The following is a 17,277-nucleotide window of genomic DNA, read 5'->3' as shown; positions in this document are numbered from 1 at the left end:
GGGGCATGGGGGGGGAGGCCAAGCCCCGGGGAGCAGGACCCTGGGCCAGAACACCCCTCTGCACCCCTGAGTGCCCCCTGTAAGACAAATGTGTCCCCCCACCCTGAGCAGGGCGTGGAGACCCTGTCATGCAGCAATTGAGGGTCCCACAGCCCCAGCCCTGCCCCGTGTGGGGACAATGTGACCTCTCTGGGGGCAGCCCCAAGGCAGGGGGACCCCGGATCCCCTGGAAGAGAGCCGGGGGCACCAGGGGTCCCCCGGGGGAGCCCGAGCTGGCCCCGCTCCAAGGCACAGGCGGTGAGATCGGTGATGGCTTCAGCCCCAGGGGTAAAGCCGGGGTGTGCACCCCGAACCCGGGGGGGTAAAACCGGGGTGTGCACCCCGACCCCGGGGGGGGAAAGCTGGTGTGTGTACCCCGACCCCGGGGGGGGAAAGCTGGTGTGTGTACCCCGACCCCCGGGCACGCTGGGGTGGGCAGGAGGGGCTCCCCCCCGCAGCCGTCCTGCCGCGCTCCCGGCGGGATTCAGGGCGGGATCCCACTCCCAGCAAGGCACTGATGGGGCAGGAGAGGTTGGGGGGCCCTCTGTGACCCCCAGCTGGTTGGTGACAGGGCCAGGGCGCTGGGGCACCTATGCCAGCAGCCCCATGCGGGTGACTTTGGCCGAGAGGAAGGTGTGCAGGACGAAGACGATGGGCTTGGGGCAGGAGTGCAGGTCCAGCGCCTGGGGGGAGACGGAGAGTGGCGTCAGCCGCCCCCAGTCCCACCGGGGACTGCGGGGTGGGGTTCCCATCAGCCAAACCCAGCGAGTCTGGGCAGGGATGGGGGAAAGCAGGAGGCAGCAGGGGATGCCCTGGAGGAAGACCCCCAAGCCAGGGGTGAGCCTGGCTGCCCCCTCCTCACCAGCTCCCCCTCGGGGCCCCCGAAATCCAGGTAGAGGGTCCTGATGCCATCATCCGCGGACATCTTCAGCCGCTCGTAGGGGTAGCGGAAGAGCACGCTGGAGCCCGGCTCGTCCCGGGAGATGGTGAACCCGGCCTCGTAGTGGATGGAGAGCTGCACCTCCTGCCCGCCCAGCGTGCAGCCTGCGGGCACGGCTCCGTCAGCCCCGGCGGGGGCACGGGGGCGGCGGGGCCCGGCGCCGCAGCACTCACCCACGGTCACCTCCTTGATCAGCTCGGCGGCGGCGTGGCAGCCCTGCACCAGGACGCGCGTCCACGCCGACAGGTCCCGGTGGGTCTCCACGCGGAACACGTGCATCTCCACGCCCTGGCGAGAGCCCGTGCGCGTGGCGAACGTCAGCTCCGAGCCCAGCGCGGGCGAGCGGCGCCCGGAGCCCGAGTGCACCAGCCTGGAGGGAAGCGCAGGGCTGCGGTCAGCGGTGCCACGGCCGCGCCGCCAGCACGTCGCCCCGTCGGCGTTTTGGGGTTTGATCCCTGCTCTGAGGCACAGCCACGGCCCGAGGGGCCCAGCCCCGGCTCACCTGGTGGCCACCAGCGGGTAGCTGTGGCAGGGCGAGGCCCAGGCGTCCCTGGTCCAGGGCATCCCATCGTACAGCAGCAGGTCCTTCTCCGTCACTGCCATCAGCACCGGCCGCCACTGCTGCCGCCCGCCGTCCAGGCGTGCCTGCCGGGCACCAGGGCACCATGAGGGGTGCCAGGGATCCCCCACAGCCCAGGCACCCAACCCCTGAGCCCACGGTCACACGGACCCCCACCCAGTGGTTCCCCACGGCCAGGGAGCATCCACAGCGCTGGGAAACCAAGCTGGGAGCAGCCCCCCGGGGTCCTGCTCACCACACTGCCAGGCTGGCTGCAGCTCTCAGGCAGTGAATTCATGGAATAGGGATGGTGTGATGAGGGCTTCCATCTGGAAAATCCCAGTGGGAGAAGGGGCTGAGGGCATGGGAAATGCTGCCATCACCGGGGCACAGCTGGATGAGACAGCAGCAGAGCCCAGGCTGGGCTCTCGGGCTGCATCCTCAGCCATTGGCACCGCTGTGCCCGGGAGCACGTACCTGCTCGGCCAGCCAGGCGATGTGCTTCACCTCCCGGCCCCCAGCCGGGGGGCTGCCGGCGCCCAGCGTGGCATTGAGCTCGGCCAGCACCTGGGGCAGCAGCGCGGCGATGTTGGCGTGCAGGGCACTGAACCAGGCGTGGGCCGTGGCCGTGTCCCGGCACCGCAGCACCAGCGTGTTCCGGCTGTCCGGCGAGTGCAGCTCGATCAGCCTGCGAGGGGACGGGGACATGGCCCAGGCTGGGACACCAGTGAGCCCCTGCCTGGGCCCAGCACAGCAAACTGGCCGCGCCGGTTTGGGGCTTGTGCTGTGCCCTCATTTTAAGGCAGAGGGGCTGCCAGGCGCCTGGGAGGGAACGTGGTATAGCCCTGGCCAAACCCTCTGGAGTGTCCTTCCACAGCTCAGTGGGCAAAGCAGGGGTTATGGCCTCAGTGAGGGGCAGCCCAGCTGCGCCCGGGGTGTCCACGGGGTGTGGGGGTCCCTCACACTGGCACTGGTGGATAGACCTAGTCCTGTCCTGGGGGTCTTTGGGGAGCAGGATCTCCCCCACCGGGACCCAGCAGCAGCCCCTGCCCTCACCTGTTCTCCAGGTCGGGCATGCTGAGGTTCCGGGCAGCGAAGCACATCTTGAGGGGGATCACCTTGCGGTCACGGGGGCCCTGGTGCTGGGGGGACCCCGAGTCCTCACTGCCACTCAGGCTGGGGGACTGCGGGGCTGCCCCCTCCCACGGCAGGTCTGACACCAGCGATGGCTTCTTGATGTAGGGGGTCACCTCCCGCATGAACTTCACTGGGGCGGAACGGGGGCACAGTCAGGCCTGGGGAGGGTCCTGCACCCCCCACCACAGCCCCGTGCCCCAGGATTGATCTGACAGGGCAACGTGACCCTCGCACAACAAGGCTCGGAGGGTCCTGGGGGGTCCCACCCTGCCCGGGTCAGGGATGTCCCGAGTGAAGGACGGTGCTGGCAGCTCATCCCGCTGCCGGCGCGGGTGTAGGAAGGGGAAGGCGCCACAGGACAATGGTGCTGGGCAGGAGGTCAGGCTGCAGCCCATCCTGGTCCCATCCTGCCGGAGCAGCCAGGACTGTACCCGCCAAGTTTCCAGCGCTGCCGGCGATGCTGGGCCGGGAGCGCCGCTCACGCCCCGACGGCGGCCGGCCTCCGCTCCGCAGGGCGAGCAGGGTGGGCAGCCAAGACATGCCGGCTCCTCGCGCCTCTCCAGGCCAGGAAGGAAGGAAGGAGGCACCAGCTCCTGCTCCCCCCGGACTGTCCCACCCCGCTGACAGCAGCCCTGGACCCCCGCCCGGACACGGCTCCCGGCCGCCCCGCCAAGCCCAGGCAGCCAAGGCCAAGGGAGGGACGCGCCGGGGACAGAGATGGGGCAGCGAGAGGGAAAACCAAAGCAAACCAGCAAATCGGCTGTGCTGCACTGGGAAGCAAGTGGTGAAAGGATCCTGGAGCCGGCACAATGCCACAGCCAGGCCCTCTGGAGGGGGAGCGACGCTGCTGGTGGGGCCCATGCTGTGCCGCTGCCAATCCTGCGCCGTGGGGCTGCCGAGCGGGAAGGGGGAGCGAGGATGGGGCGGCAGGGACGGGGAGCGGGCAGGAGACACCAGCCCCCCGCTTCCCAGCGGCTCTGCTGAGCCACGAGGTGCTTGCCCTTGCTGCGGGCAGCACAGGAGTTAATATTAGCTGCTGCCGCCGCGCTGATCCCGGGATTACCGCCGGCCCCACACCCCTAATCCCGCTGCCGGGCCGGGCAGGGAGCGCCGCGGGCAGCTCCCGCTGCGGGGCCGCTCGGCAGATGTTTGCCAGATGTGGGCAGCTGCCTCCAGCACTGGGAGGGAGCTCAGCGCGTGGGGCTCCAGCTCAGGCACTGACCCCGACGGAGCCAGGAAGGTGAGAGGCCAAGCTGGGCAGCCAGCAGCTCGGGAGCCAGGGGTGCGGGTGCCCCGCGGTGACCGGGAATGGTGGGTGATGCCCAGGACTGTGTCTGCCCACGGTGGGGACAGCAGAACCGGCTCCCAGTTTTCAGTGGGCAGCATCCACGGTGCAGGCAGGACACGGAGCGCCTTGTGCCAGCAGACACGCGGCTAGCACGGGGGTGCGACCACCCCTTCTGCTTCTGGCGAGCCGTGACCAGCACGCAGCCGCACCACGAGGCCGCTGCTGCCCCGACGGAGCCACCGTCACCCGGCAGAGCCACTGCCACCCACGCGCTCACCGCAGAGGAAGCCCGGCTGTCGCTGCGCCCCTCGCTGCCCCGCTGCAGGAAGGGGCTGCACGGCACTGCCTGCTCCGGCTGCACGGCACTGCTGCCGGCACACCGGCCTCACCGGGCCGAGCCCCCACACCCGGCCGGGAGCACCGACCCGGCTTCCCCAGGCCTGTGCCCGGGCAGTGCCCATGGTCCGCACCGCACCCACAGCTCCGGAAGGGCTCCCTTCCCCCAGGGCAGCAGATGGGCCCGTGGGTGGTGCCTGGCGTGGGCCCCGAGGCCAAACCCAGCCCCAGGATGGGTGACACCAGCCCCACGGAGATGATGGTTTCCCCTCCACCACTGGCACTGAGCCCAGGAGAAGCTCTGGCACCTGCCAGGGCGGTCACAGCTCCAGGGCTGTGAGGAGGGATGGGGCTGGATGGCACTGGATGGGCAGTGTCCCCCATCAGCTCCTGTCCCAGCACAGGGAGAAGGAAAGGGAAAGGGAAAGGGAAAGGGAAAGGGAAAGGGAAAGGGAAAGGGAAAGGGAAAGGGAAAGGGAAAGGGAAAGGGAAAGGGAAAGGGAAAGGGAAAGGGAAAGGGAAAGGGAAAGGGAAAAGGAAAGGGAAAGAAGAGGCGTCTGCCGTGGTGCCCGTGGCGGAAGCAAGGGACAAACACAGCACAGAGCTGGAGCTGCTGCAGGACAGGATCAAACGGCTGGGCAGCGGGAGGAAGGACGGGCAGCGGGAGGAAGGACGGGCAGCGGGAGGAAGGAAGCACGGGCTGAACCCAAGAGCAGCCCCCACCACAGCACCAAGCCTGACACCGCTGCTCCACCTCAACCCCTGCGGCACCCCAGCCGTGCCCCAGCGCCTCGTGCCAGGTGTGCCCACTCCGGGGAGCCCAGCCGTGTCCCCTCGTGCCACTGCAGTGTGCCAGGAGCTCGTGGCAAAGCGGCAGCACCCGTCCCTGTGCCCTGTGCCCAGCGGGCACCGTGTCCCCGGAGCAGCCTCGTGCAGCGGAGGACAGACAGACGTGCCAGGACACCAGGACAGTGCGTGTGGCACCACAGCACTGTCTGATAGCCCTCCCTGATGGCACAGGGGGCTCGTGGCCTCGCGGTGCCCCGTGGCACACCGTGCCGCGCCGCCGGGCTGGGCAGGTCCTGCCCGAGCTTGTCGGGCTGCCGGGAACAGGTCGGGCAGGAGCCGGTGGCTCCGTGGGCCAGTCCCGTGCCAGCTGTGCCGCGGGCACGGGGCCCGCGGGGACACCGAGCCCGCAGGGACGTGGGCAGACCCTGGACCAGCACCCGGCGTCACAGCCCCGCCTGGGGCCAGCCAGCCAGCCTGGGGGTGCCAAGGATGGGGGACAACCTGCTCAGGGGGACGCCACAGCCAGGGGACACCAAGGCTGCCCTGGGGGATCCCAGATGTGTCTCCGAGGGAGCCCAGCCTGTCCTGGAGGAGCAGTCGGCGGGGATATCCTGTCCTTGTGCCCGGCTGCCATCCCGCCACAGACGGAGCAGCCCGACCCGAGGGACGCCCCAGCCCCTGTCCCCTGCCCCCCGTCCTGCGGGCCCCCCGAGGCTCCGGGGATTTGGGGGGACACACAAACACGCCAGGACTGGGGTGGGGCAGTGGCGTCCCACACCCGGAAAAGCGACCCAGAGCGGGTCCGGGAGCCCGGTGACAGCGGCAGGGGCGGTGGTGGGAGCCGGTAACGGCGGGGGAGCACCGGGGCGGGGGACAGGAGAGCACCAGGGGCCCGTACCGGGGATTCGGGGGACAGGAAGGGGCTGAGGCGTTACCTTCAAGGATGACCTCCCTCCCGGCTCTCTTCAGCGCCTGCACAGCTTGATCGTGGGTGGCATCGCGGAGATCGACGCCGTTAACGGCGAGGATGGCGTCGCCTAACCGGAGCGCTCCGCTCCTTTCCGCCGCCAACCCCGGGAAGATCCGTGAGATCAGCACCGGCATCCGATTCTCTCGACCTCCCTTAATGCTGATCCCGAGCCCTCCCGCCTCCGCTTTCACCACCCGCACCCTCCTCACGCCACCGGGTGCCGCCGCCTCCGCGTTGCCGTTCACCACGCCGTTCACCACCGACGGATCGCCGGTTCCCGGTTCCGCCGTTAAGCTCAGCGTTTCGCCGGTCAGTTCGGCCGACACGCGGACCCAGCGGTCCCGCAGGAGCAGCTCCAGCAGCCCCGTTTTACAAGCCCGGGTCCACACGGCCATGCCGCCGCCGCCGCCGCCGGTCACCGGGGAAGGGGCGTGGCCTGGCGGAGGGGGCGTGGCTTGCGGCCCCGCCCCCGCCCGCATGGCGCGCCACGGTAGGCTCGGGGGCGCGGGAGACTGGGGTGGGGCCGCCCCGCCCCCGCCCCGATTCCACCAATCAGAGAGGAGGCGGCTAAGCCACCGCTGATGCGATTGGTCGCTCTGAGAGGCGGGGCAAAGGAAGCCACGCCCCGCCCGCCATGTCTGGCGCTGGGATTTATTTGGCGCGCTGCGATTTATTTGGCGAGCCCCGCTGTGAATCTCCCGTGCTCTCCGTGGTCCCCGATTTCTCGCCCTCCGTCCTGGGGAATGACGCTTCCCTGGCCCACGCAACACCCACAGCCCCCGTCCTTAGGGAATGAGGCTGCCCGGCCCCAGGCAGCACCCACGGACCCACACGACTGATGCGGAGGGAGAATCCAACACCGGGATTAGACACTGAGGGAAAAGGGATGGAATTTGGGGTGTCACCTTATCCCTGTGCCCCGGGGAGGAGAACTGGAAGGATATGAAGATCATGTTGACATGATGGTGGTGTAACAACAGGGAGTCACGCACAAGGATGAGCCCTGAGCCTGGGCATGTACACAACAGTGAGGTTTTATTCCTACAGCACCTTAAGAAAATTCTTACAGTGCCCCAGGAAAGCAGCACAGAGACGGTTCCCAAGGTTGGAGTGGCTTCTTCTGCTCTCAGGTGCCAAATTTCTTCTGTTGGACAGGCTGAGGCAGCTGGGTTTTGAAGTCCATGATGGGTCGTTCCACCACAACCAGGCAGTTCTTGTCCAGCAGATCCATGAAGAGCAGTGGCTGCAAGGCCAGAGATGGGAATCACGGAAATAGGGAATGGTTTGGGGTAGAAGGGACCTTAAAGGATCTCGTTCCACCCCCTGCCATGGCAGGGACACCTTCCACTAGCCCAGGTTGCTCCAAGCCCTGTCCAGCCTGGCCTTGGACAGATCCAGGGGCAGCCACAGCTGCTCTGGGCACCTGTGCCAGGGCCTGCCCACCCTCCCAGGGAACAATTCCATCCCACTATCCCATCTAACCCTGCCCTCTGGCACTGGGAAGCCATTCCCCCTTGTCCCCTTGTTCAAAGTCCCTCTCCAGAGCCCGAGCACCTCCTGACCCTGCTCCCCAACACCACCACCCACCTGGAACTTCTTGCAGATCTTGAAGGCGTGGAGCTGCCGCTTCCGGGCGGTCTCGGGGAGCTGTTTCAGGGTGCTCTGGTTCATCAGGATGGCGCCGTCGTCGGGCAGGGGCTGCGGGAGCGGGCAGAGCACGGGTCAGGCCGCCCCCGGAGCGCCCGGGCAGCCCCGGCCCTCCCCCCGGCTCACCAGGGACTTGTCGAGCACGCAGAGCAGGAAGGTGTCGTGCAGCAGGATGTGCGCGGCGTTCTTGGGGTTGAAGGTGATGTGCGTGATGGGCGAGTCCCGCTCCAGCCAGACGCGGTGCAGCCCCCGGCTCTGCACGGCGCGGCTCCAGCCCGTGTACTGCTTCTCGGGGATGCTGAACTCGGACAGCTGCGGGGCACGGACACGTCAGGGGCGCCCCAGCGGCTCCAGCCAGGCCCCCGAGCCACGCTGGAAGGGCAGGGACACGGGGAAGGGAGCAGAGCCACGAGAGCTCCACTAGCAGAGCTCCTACCTGCTGGTCCGAGTAGGCGATGACGAGGTTGTTGGTGATGGGGTGGATGGCGAGGGCCGATACGGCGCAGTCGTAGCTGGGCACCACGCAGTGATGCTGTAGGAGGGGACAGTGTGCTGGTGGGACCCGCCACAGCCACTGCTGACAGCGCTCCCACACACCCATCCCGAGCAGAGCCTCCAGGACTGCCTCTGACCCCCCTCCCCACACACCCACCCCGAGCAGAGCCTCCAGGACTGCCTCTGACCCCCCTCCCCACACACCCACCCCGAGCAGAGCCTCCAGGACTGCCTCTGACCCCCTTTCCCACACACCCACCCCGAGCAGAACCTCCAGAACTACCCCTGACCCCCTGCCCCACACACCCACCCCAGCCCTGCTCCAGGGGTGCAGTGATGTCTCCAGGGGTCCCTCCCAGGCCCACCTTGAAGCATTTCAGGTTGTAGACGTGGATGGCCCAGTCGCCGCTGACGGCTGCCAGCCAGTGCCCGTCCGCGCTCGGCGCCAGCAGGTAAACGGCCTCGGAGCAGCCTGCAGACAGCCTCGGGCTCAGAGGGGTGCTGGGAGCCTCAGACCCACAGACACCCAGCCCCACGTCCCCCCTGCCTGTCCAGTGCCCGGCCACGAGGGCACAGACACCCCCGGGAGGGACTCGCACACCCCTCAGGGCAGGAAAGGGGGACACCCCCGCTCTGCACCCACAGGGGAGGGGAATGCGGAGCCCAGGAACCCCCAGCCCCACCCCAGGAACCCCCAGCCCACACCTGAGGGCGGCCGCAGTGTGTGCAGGTGCTTGCAGCCCCCCGGCTCCTGCAGCTGGAAGACGTGCACAGCTCCTCGAGCGGAGGCCACGAAGAGGCTGTCGGAGGCGGCGGAGAACTGGAGCTGGTAGGCTGGAGGCAGCAGCTTGGGCGCTTTGGGGACCTGGCAGAGGGGAGAACGCAGCCCTGGCAGCCGCCCCGCTGCCACCCATGGTCCCCACGAGTGACGCTGGCTGTGCCAGCCCCCAGGCCCCACGGCCCCCCGCCCCTCTGACCTTGCTGAGGCTGACGCCGTCCCCGTCGCAGTGCACGCGGTACAGCTGCAAGCGGGAGGCCGTGGAGTAGCCCAGCCAGGTGCCACAGGGTGAGATGCTGCTGCAGTAGATGTGCTCCGGGCCCTGGGAATGCCACGGGACTGAGGGGGGGCCCGAGGAACCCCCAGAGCCCAGCACACGCCCCTCACCTGCCCCAGGGGCACCCCAGCCCCCTCAGCCCTACCTTGCTCTTGAGCTGCAAGAGGTGCTCGGGCATCTGGCACAAGGGAAGGACCTCACCGTCCTTTCCTGGGAAAGAAAGCACACGGACACCGGTGAGTGGGAAAACCACACGGGGCTCTCTGAGCAGCTGGGGATCCTGGGGGAGTGCCCAGACCCTTCCCTGAGGCCCAGGACAGCTCAACCCCCAAATCCTGCTGGCAGCCTGGGCTCTGCCAGGGAGCTGACACCAGAGAGCTGTGCCTGTGACTCACCAGTCTCCTCAGTGGAGCCAAGTCTCCAGAGCTCCAGGTACTGGGAGAACTGGAAGAGGAGCAGCCGGGCTTTCCTGGCGCAGGAGACGAGGCGTCGCTGCGTGGAAAAATGGGCAGGGTGTCATGGACCCACAGCCTGGCACAACGGGCTGGGGCACAGCCGGAATGCCCTGGAGTGCTGGTGACTCCCCACGGGGGTGAGCAGGGAAATCAGGTCCCATGGGATGGAGATGGAGACCCAGCAGGACCAGCAGGACCAGCTTGGCAACTTCCACTGCTCCTTGGCAGAGCCTCCAGATGTACCAGGAAAGGAGACAAACAGGGCAGAGGAGGGAGCCAGGCTCAGGGAAGGAACCCTGGCAGGGCAATGAAGGCACCTGGAGGGGCAGGGAGATCCAGCCCTTCCAGCCCCACGACCCCAGTCCACGCATCACTCACGTGGGGGAAGATGAATTTTCGGAGCACCGCGTCGTAGCTCTTCTTCTGCACCTTCTCCATCAGCGGGCGGATCACCAGCTGGGCATCCAGGCCTGCAAGCCAAGCACAGCTCAGCCACACCCTGGGAGGGGAGATCCCGCCCAGTGCCGGAGCCAGCAGCAGTCCTACCCCCGGAGATGAGGGCGGTGGGGCTGTGTGCCACGGCCCGCACGTCGTGGCTGTGGAACTGGAACACCTTCGTGCGCACCCACTGCTTCTCCAGCCCGCCCAGCCTCACTGGCAGCAGCTGCAGCTGGTAGGTGGCCCCGCTGGAGGTGCCCACGACTATGCTGTCCTCTTTCTGTGGAGGGAAACGGGACGGGGCTGTGGGAGCAGCTGGGAACAACAGGAGGGCACTGCCAGGAGGCCTCGAGTGCGGCACCTCCGCTCCCTGCCAGCCAGGGGGGAGCTGGGGGTGTCACCCACCTCTGACACGGCCAGCGAGAGCACGGCCGAGGTGCTGACGGCGCAGGACTCTGCCAGCGTGCCCTGCTGCCAGTCCCAGAACTGCACCCTCCCGAAGGAGTCGGCGCTGACCACGGTGCCGCTGGACAGGAGGGCGATGGCCCACACCACGCACTCGCGCTTGGCCTTCTCCACTTGGTGGTTCACCATGATCCTCTGCACCGTCTGGCCTGCAGCGGGAGAGGGCTGGAGGTGGCCGGGGGGTCCCCCAGGTCCCGGGGGACGGGATGGGGCTGCTCCCGGGACAGGAGGTACCTGAAGCGACGTCGATCACACGGAAGAAGTCGATGGAGCCAGCCACGATGTGAGTGTCCGAGGGGTGCCAGGACAGGCACAGGACACGGCCTGGGCAGGGAGAGAAGCTCCGTGGGCTCGCAGCCCCGCGGCCGCCGGGGTGCCCGGACCCGGGACTCACCTTTCCGCCTGTCCAGGTTCCGCTCAAACTGGATCCCCTCAGCAACGACTTGAAAGATCTTGACAGAGCCGTCCTCGCAGCCGATCTGCGGGGGCCGGGATCAGCGCGGGCCACGGCAGGACCCTGTCCCCCGCCCGGTGCCGCTCCCGGTGAACCCACCGCCAGCTGGGTGCCGGTGCCGTTGGCCACCATGCTCCAGACGGGTCCCCCGCCGCCGTCCACGCCGCGGGCCGCGCTCAGCCCGGCCAGGTCGTACTCGGTGATGTCCCCGCCGAGCCCGGCCCCGAACAGCCGGGCCCCGGCCGCCCAGCACAGCGACTCCACCGACCGCGCCTCGTGCCCGGGGATCACCTGCGCGGGGACGGGGTCACACCGGGGCACGGCCCGGTACGGCCCGGTACGGCCCGGCAGGGCCACCTAACGCCCGGTACAGCCTCGGTGGGGCTCGGTACAGGCCCAGCAAGGCTCGGTACGGATCCGTAGGGACTAGTAAAGCATGGTCCCGGCTCGGTACGGCCCGGCTAGGCTCGGTACAGACCCGGCACCCGGCTCGGTGCCGATCGGAAGGACCAAGTACGCACGGTACGGGCTCGGTACGTGCCCGGTGCAAGCTCGGTAAAGCTCGGCACAGGCCCGGTACATCCCGGTACGGCCCGTGCCGGCGCCCTCACCTTCTCCTGGAAGTAGTTGGCGGCGAAGTTGTACACCTCGACGGTGCCGTCGGTGCGGGCCAGCGCCAGGCGGGTGCCGCGGGGCTGGCAGGCGAGGCAGCGCACGCCCGCCGGCACCAGCCCGAAGAACCGCACCCGGTGCACCTGGAACTCGCCCATGGCGCCGCTCCCGGCCCCGCTCCCGCTCCCGCTCCGCCCCACGTGCGCGCGGCGCGCCGGAACCGGAGCTGCCCCGGGGCCGCGCGGGAGCGGAAGCGGAAGCGGCGGCGCGGCGGGAGATTCGCGCGGGGCCGGCGGCGGGCGCACGGTGCGGGCGGCAGGGAACCGGCCCCCGGAGCCCCGGAGCCCCGGGCCGGCCCCGCGGGACCCGGGGAGCGATCCGGGCCGGGGGGCTCCGGGAGGGGATGGGGCTGGGGGCTGGGGGCTGGATCTGGGGGGCTGGGGACATTCTGTAGGGCCTGGGGGTGGGTCTGAGGGCCCAGAGCGGGGTCTGTGCGTGGGGGCTCTGTGGGGCACAGGCAGAAGCTCATCCTGGGGTCCCCAGAGGGGAAGGGCCGGGGGCTGCTGCTCCCCGGCCCGCTCCCCCTGCCCTGACCGTGTCTCTGCAGCCCCCGGCACGGCCCGGCATGGTGCAGATCGTCATCTCCAGGTGAGCCCCACGGGTCGGTCCCCGTGGCCCCTGTGCCCTCTGGGGCCCGGGTGACGCTCCCCGTCTCTCCCCAGCGGCGGCGCGGGCGCCCTGGCGCAGTGGGTGCTGCTGGAGCTGCAGGGCCAGGTGGAGCCCCGGCAGAGCGGGGAGCTGGCTGGGAGCCTGCTGGGAGACCTGCACTACACCTGTGAGGTGAGACCGGGACCACCGGGACCCGCCGGGGACGCTCCAGCCCAGCCTCACCCTCCTCTCTCCCCAGGGCATCCCCATGCTCCAGCCCAGCCTCACCCTCCTCTCTCCCCAGGGCATCCCCATGCTCCAGCCCAGCCTCACCCTCCTCTCTCCCCAGGGCGTCCCCATGCTCCAGCCCAGCCTCATCCTCCTCCCCAGGGCATCCCCATGCTCCAGCCCAGCCTCATCCTCCTCTCTCCCCAGGGCGTCCCCATGCTCCAGCCCAGCCTCACCCTCCTCTCTCCCCAGGGCGTCCCCGTGCTCGTGGTGGGTCACCACATCCTCTACGGGAAGGTGGTGCAGCTGGAGAAGCCGTTTGCTGTGCTGGTGAAGCAGGGAGGAGCCTCCCAGCCCAGCCCCGTGGGGCCCCACGGCCACTACACCGTCACTGCCCTCATCAAAACCAAACTGCTCTTCAAAACCCGCCCCAAGCCCATCATCACCCACGTGCCCAAGAAGGTCTGAGGGGAAGGAAGGATGCGGGCTATGAACTGTGATCTGCTGCTGGAGAAAGCAGCAGGGGCTTGGGGAGATCCAGGACCTCATCCCTGTCCTGCGCAGAGGAGTCTGGCACTGCTGGGTCCTGTCTGCACACCCAGAGCCCTTCCTGGGTCACTTGTCCCCCAAAAATGATTCTTTTCAGAGAGCAACCAAGCTCTTGGCCACAGACCCTGTGGATCACTCCAGGAGACATGGCTCCTGGTAGGTAGGGACTCCTGTGAGCCTGGGCAGGGGTGTCCCACCCCGGAGCTGCCCGCAGTGTCCAGCACGTCCCAGGGATCCATGGAGGTGCCAGTGTGGAGATGTCTCCTCCTACCCCCTCCCTCCAGCTGTAGGAACACCAGTGCCACACAGGGACTCAGGACCAACCTCCCTCAAGTCAGGCAGGGGCTTCAGGGACCCTCCCCAGAACTCCACCATGTGTCCTCACTTCAAGTCTTTATTTCCACAACTCCGTCAGGATATAAAAAAAACAGCCTTTTCCACCCAAAATATGGAAAAAAATTCCCCTGGCAGGTTCAAAAATAAATAGATTTACAAACCATCTGCGATAATACCAAAGAGCTACAAAAGTCTTCTAAAAAACCTTGTATTAAATTAAACAAAAACCAGCTAAAAGCTCCGTCGTAGAAAGGGATTTTTATCCAAGTCCTGAAAAAAAGGACCCACAGGTGAATTCCCTGGGGAGGGGAAAGTTGGGAAGCACCTTGCCTAAATCTTCCCACTGCTGGGAAGGTAGCGGGGTGGGAGTGATGGGGCCGTGGGTTGGCCAGAGCATGACATGGCCCCAAAGGGTGTCCAGCAACGCTCAGCCAGCACACAGCCCCCCAGTTTTCCCAGTCTCTCCATGCCAGGATCCCCCCTTGGCTCTTTGGCAAAGCTGAAGGATCCCACTGCCCTCCTGGAGCAGCCAGACCCCCCGAAAGGCCTGGGGGGGCTGCCCGTGGGTACGTGCCCGCACGCAGCCGTGGGGCAGAGGCAGCACCAGCCAGCAGTGCCAGCACCGTGCTGACGGAGTCTGTGTGTCCTGGGGGTGGGAAGTGCTGTAGCACCACGGAGGTGGGACTGAAATCCCTGTAAAAAGCACCGAAGGGTGGAAAATTCTGGAGTGGGGCGTGGGGAGCGCGGCCAGCAGCGCTCCACACCAGGATGCTCCATAGGGCACAGCTGGGATGTAGCTGGCAGCACCTGGCTGGGTGGTGGGCAGCCCTGGCTCAGCTTCTCTGTGGCCAGCTTGGGATGGAAAAATGAAAATATAGGAAAAGTTTACACCTTAATAAAGAAAAAAAGCAAGATCTCAAGATCTGATGAGAAATGCCAAGGGTTGGGAGCGCTCAGCGCTGCCCAGCAGCTCCGGGATTGGGAAAAAGGGGACTGGGGGTGTTCACTCCAGCATGTGGGATCACCCCAGCACCTGGTGGTTCCAGGATGGGGAGGAGGGGACAGAGGTGATTACCCTGACACATCGGATCGCCATGGCACGTGGGATGACCCTGGCACGGGACCACCCCGTGGTCAGACCTCAGTGAAAACCAGCCCACACTGCTCCTGCCTCTTGCCGCAGCGGCGGGCAACGATGGCCAGGTAGAGGGTGAGCAGAGCCACCCAGTAGCAGGCATAGAGGATGGCACCCGAGACGAGGAAGGCCACCTCGGTCTCGCTGAAGAGGTCCTGGCTGTAGGCGGTGTAGGCCAGCCCGCCCAGCAGCACCGCCACCCACACCGACACTGGCAGCAGCCCCACGAAGTTCACCACGATGGTGCGGCGCCCCGAGGTGCCCCAGCCCGACTTGTTGATGGTGGCAATGGCGAAGATTTTGGCGGGCAGCAGGCTGGACATGTAGAGGAGCGCATAGAGGGACATGAAGATCATCTCGGCATTGCCACGCAGGAAGCAGGCGTAGGTGGCCTTGATGACACCCACCAGCTGCACCGTCAGCAGGAACAGCAGGATGTTCCAGACACGGCCGCGGTAGAAGAGCTGGATGACGGTGGCGATGAGGAAGAAGGGGAAGAAGCCGGTGACCACCGACTCGTAGGTCATCCAGAGGTGATGCTTGTGGAACCAGAGCGCGTTGTAGAGCCACTCGCGGAAGTAGGACTTGCTCCAGCGGGTCTGCTGGTTGAGCCAGCGCAGGTACCGCGTGGGCGTCTCCGTCAGGCACTTGGAGCGAGCCGTGTACTTGGTCCGGTAGCCCAGGCTGAGCACGCGGTTGGTGAGGTGCCGGTCGTCCCCGAAGCTGCACTTGCTGCCCAGGAAGGTCTGGTGGTACCAGTCCTCGAGGAACTGCTGCAGCAGCGCGTTGCGGTACATGCCCAGGGGGCCGCTGATGCACTGCACGCAGCCGAAGTACGACTGGCACGCGCGCTCCACGTTGAAGGCCATCCAGTACCGCACGCTGCTCAGGAAGGAGAGCCACGAGTCGTACTTGTTCAGGATCTGGGGAGAGGATGGACGTGAGCCCCGGCAGTGCTGCGGCCCCCCGGGGCCCCCAGCCCTGCCCTCGCCTCGCCGCCCCAGGGTGCCCTCCCTCGTGCCAGGGTACCTGGACATCGCCGCCGACGCCGCCGACGTGGGGGTCGGCCTCCAGGATGCGGAGCATCTCGGCGGTGCAGGCGGGGTCCAGCACCGTGTCTGAGTCACACACCTGGGGGCAGAGGGAACGTCGAGCCCCGCTCCCGCCGCCCACGCGCGCCCGGCAGACAGCCCAGCCCTCAGCCAGGCAAGCCTGAGCCACGGACGGCGAGACCAGGCAGAGCCCCGGAGACCGGCAGGCAATGGAGGGGAGCAGAGCACCCGGTGGGACTGGGGCACCGCTGCCCAGGACACCCATCTCTGGCTGCTGGCACTGAGGGAGGACGTGTCTCAGCCACCACATGTGGGGACCTTGCACCGCGTGCCACGCTGCCCCACGGGATGACACCGTAGCGGGCCACGTGCCGAGGAGGTGATGGGACACCCATGGGCAGCAGTGTGGGCAGCAGTCAACACCTCAGCCACCCCAGTGCCAGCGACCCCCAGCCCTGGTGGCTCTCGGCTGGTGCATGGGGCCAGACCCGGTGCCAAGCACCCAGGTGCTACTGGGGATTCCCGGGGCTGCTCCCGTTCCACCCACATCCCCCCTGCCCAGGACGCTCACTGCCCGCGTCCCCCAGCCCATGCGTGCACCTGGATATAGTCCACGGAGTCTCCGAGCGCCCGGAAGGCCGTGTACATCACCTCCCGCTTCCCGCCCCACTTCTGGAGGATGCAGGAGTAGGTGTTGCTGCGGACCAGTGCCTGGACGCGGGCCAGCCCTTCCCGCAGCCCGGCCTCCGTCTCCCCCTCGCCCCACGCGTGGAAGTTGCTCCTCCAGATGTAGCTGCCGGAGTGCTCGGAGCCCATCACGTCGTGGAAGATGTCCAGCATGTAGGTGTCGTCGGGGCCATTCCCGTCCACCACCATCACCACTTTGAGGTCAGGGAAGGCGATGCGCTTGACGGAGCGCAGGCACTTCGTCAGGTAGTCGGGATCCTCCTGGAAGGCGGCGATGCAGAGGGCCACCGAGCGGCCCGGCCGCACCGGCTGCCCCTCGCGCCGCATGCGCCGGTGCTCCAGGAAGGCGAAGAGGCTCTGGATGAAGAGGTGCAGCCCCAGGATGGCCCCGTAGAGCCCGAAGGAGAGGTAGTGCTTCTCCGTGTGGATGAACTGGTACCCTGTGACGTAGGCGGCCAGGATTCCCCCCAGCACCGCCACGGCGAAGAGGCTGGTCCCCACGACACGCAGGGCCGTGGAGAGGCTCCCTGGCATCTGGGGGGACAGGGGGCACCATCAGGGCAGGGGGACACCCTCCCCATCAGGCTGCCCAGAATGCAAAAACGGGGTGGCCCCGCTCCTCTGCTGCCCCACGGCCGCCCTGTCCCTCACCGGTTCCTGGTTTGGGAGTGACACCTTCCCAACGCCTCCACGGGGCCAGAGGAGGTGCGGGGGTCCCGCACACCCCACTGTGGCGCCAGGCGAGGTGCAGGGGTCCCAAGCGCCCCACTGAGTACCGTGCCAGCACCCCCCATCCACCCAAGCAGGAGCACGGCTGCTCGCAGGCGATGGCTGGAGGACAGGGAAGGGCACGGGGATGTCGGGACCGGGGTGTCCCCGGGGAAATCGCGGCCGCCCGGAGTCCTCCTCCAGCAGAGCGGGTGCGGAGGGACCCCCGGGCGCGGGGACGGCAGCAGCCACACC

General features: G+C 67.7%; 4 protein-coding genes across 5 annotated transcripts; 1 reads left to right on the top strand and 3 right to left on the bottom strand.

The window, feature by feature from the left end:
- Positions 1 to 406: 406 nt before the first annotated feature.
- Positions 407 to 6,650, bottom strand: SNTB2 (syntrophin beta 2). 2 transcript variants are annotated; one of them, XM_021526980.1, is made up of 7 exons: positions 6,024 to 6,650; positions 2,595 to 2,805; positions 1,992 to 2,226; positions 1,482 to 1,597; positions 1,153 to 1,349; positions 902 to 1,083; positions 407 to 722 (listed from the first exon to the last, which is right to left on the bottom strand). In XM_021526980.1, the coding sequence occupies exons 1-7, from the start codon at positions 6,535 to 6,537 to the stop codon at positions 630 to 632; spliced, it is 1,548 nt and encodes a 515-aa protein (XP_021382655.1). In that variant the 5' UTR covers positions 6,538 to 6,650; the 3' UTR covers positions 407 to 629. The 2 variants fall into 2 exon arrangements, with proteins under 2 accessions (XP_021382655.1, XP_021382654.1); XM_021526979.1 differs by having other exon boundaries at positions 1,482 to 1,624; positions 2,016 to 2,226.
- Positions 6,651 to 7,068: 418 nt separating this feature from the next.
- UTP4 (UTP4 small subunit processome component) lies at positions 7,069 to 11,874 on the bottom strand. The gene is made up of 16 exons (XM_021526982.2): positions 11,679 to 11,874; positions 11,167 to 11,358; positions 11,008 to 11,092; positions 10,848 to 10,937; positions 10,554 to 10,762; positions 10,257 to 10,428; positions 10,089 to 10,180; positions 9,651 to 9,747; positions 9,401 to 9,465; positions 9,178 to 9,300; positions 8,906 to 9,065; positions 8,566 to 8,672; positions 8,142 to 8,237; positions 7,832 to 8,017; positions 7,646 to 7,756; positions 7,069 to 7,301 (listed from the first exon to the last, which is right to left on the bottom strand). The coding sequence occupies exons 1-16, from the start codon at positions 11,835 to 11,837 to the stop codon at positions 7,185 to 7,187; spliced, it is 2,061 nt and encodes a 686-aa protein (XP_021382657.1). The 5' UTR covers positions 11,838 to 11,874; the 3' UTR covers positions 7,069 to 7,184.
- A 66-nt stretch (positions 11,875 to 11,940) lies between these two features.
- On the top strand, positions 11,941 to 13,677 carry CHTF8 (chromosome transmission fidelity factor 8). Its single transcript, XM_021526983.2, has 4 exons — positions 11,941 to 11,985; positions 12,287 to 12,327; positions 12,402 to 12,519; positions 12,808 to 13,677. The coding sequence occupies exons 2-4, from the start codon at positions 12,305 to 12,307 to the stop codon at positions 13,021 to 13,023; spliced, it is 357 nt and encodes a 118-aa protein (XP_021382658.1). The 5' UTR covers positions 11,941 to 11,985; positions 12,287 to 12,304; the 3' UTR covers positions 13,024 to 13,677.
- A 792-nt stretch (positions 13,678 to 14,469) lies between these two features.
- HAS3 (hyaluronan synthase 3) lies at positions 14,470 to 16,848 on the bottom strand. Its single transcript, XM_021526984.3, has 3 exons — positions 16,228 to 16,848; positions 15,605 to 15,706; positions 14,470 to 15,498 (listed from the first exon to the last, which is right to left on the bottom strand). The coding sequence occupies exons 1-3, from the start codon at positions 16,846 to 16,848 to the stop codon at positions 14,575 to 14,577; spliced, it is 1,647 nt and encodes a 548-aa protein (XP_021382659.1). The 3' UTR covers positions 14,470 to 14,574.
- Between the last annotated feature and the right edge of the window lie 429 nt (positions 16,849 to 17,277).

The sequence above is a fragment of the Lonchura striata genome, chromosome 13 (genome assembly GCF_046129695.1).
Source record: "Lonchura striata isolate bLonStr1 chromosome 13, bLonStr1.mat, whole genome shotgun sequence".
Lineage (NCBI taxonomy): Eukaryota > Metazoa > Chordata > Aves > Passeriformes > Estrildidae > Lonchura > Lonchura striata.
Note: the sequence above shows the minus strand (reverse complement) of the source record. Positions and strands in the feature narration are given on the sequence as shown.

Bases quoted from the DNA above. Each gene is read 5' to 3' on its own strand.
- CHTF8 (XM_021526983.2), top strand. From the start codon at position 12,305: ATGGTGCAGATCGTCATCTCCAG. The intron at 12,328-12,401 runs GTGAGCCCCACG...GTCTCTCCCCAG, and splicing joins GTGCAGATCGTCATCTCCAG to CGGCGGCGCGGGCGCCCTGG. The intron at 12,520-12,807 runs GTGAGACCGGGA...CTCTCTCCCCAG, and splicing joins ACCTGCACTACACCTGTGAG to GGCGTCCCCGTGCTCGTGGT.
- UTP4 (XM_021526982.2), bottom strand. From the start codon at position 11,837: ATGGGCGAGTTCCAGGTGCACCGGGTGCGGTTCTTCGGGCTGGTGCCG. The intron at 10,763-10,847 runs GTACCTCCTGTC...CTCCCGCTGCAG, and splicing joins TGTGATCGACGTCGCTTCAG to GCCAGACGGTGCAGAGGATC. The intron at 9,748-10,088 runs GTGAGTGATGCG...TTTTCCACGCAG, and splicing joins GAAAATTCATCTTCCCCCAC to CGACGCCTCGTCTCCTGCGC.
- SNTB2 (XM_021526979.1), bottom strand. From the start codon at position 6,537: ATGCGGGCGGGGGCGGGGCCGCAAGCCACGCCCCCTCCGCCAGGCCAC. The intron at 1,350-1,481 runs GTGAGCCGGGGC...GCTTCCCTCCAG, and splicing joins TACCCGCTGGTGGCCACCAG to GCTGGTGCACTCGGGCTCCG. The intron at 723-901 runs GTGAGGAGGGGG...GTCTCCCCCCAG, and splicing joins GGGGCCCCGAGGGGGAGCTG to GCGCTGGACCTGCACTCCTG.
- HAS3 (XM_021526984.3), bottom strand. From the start codon at position 16,848: ATGCCAGGGAGCCTCTCCACGGCCCTGCGTGTCGTGGGGACCAGCCTC. The intron at 15,707-16,227 runs GTGCACGCATGG...CTCTGCCCCCAG, and splicing joins ACTCCGTGGACTATATCCAG to GTGTGTGACTCAGACACGGT. The intron at 15,499-15,604 runs GTACCCTGGCAC...TCCTCTCCCCAG, and splicing joins GCGTCGGCGGCGATGTCCAG to ATCCTGAACAAGTACGACTC.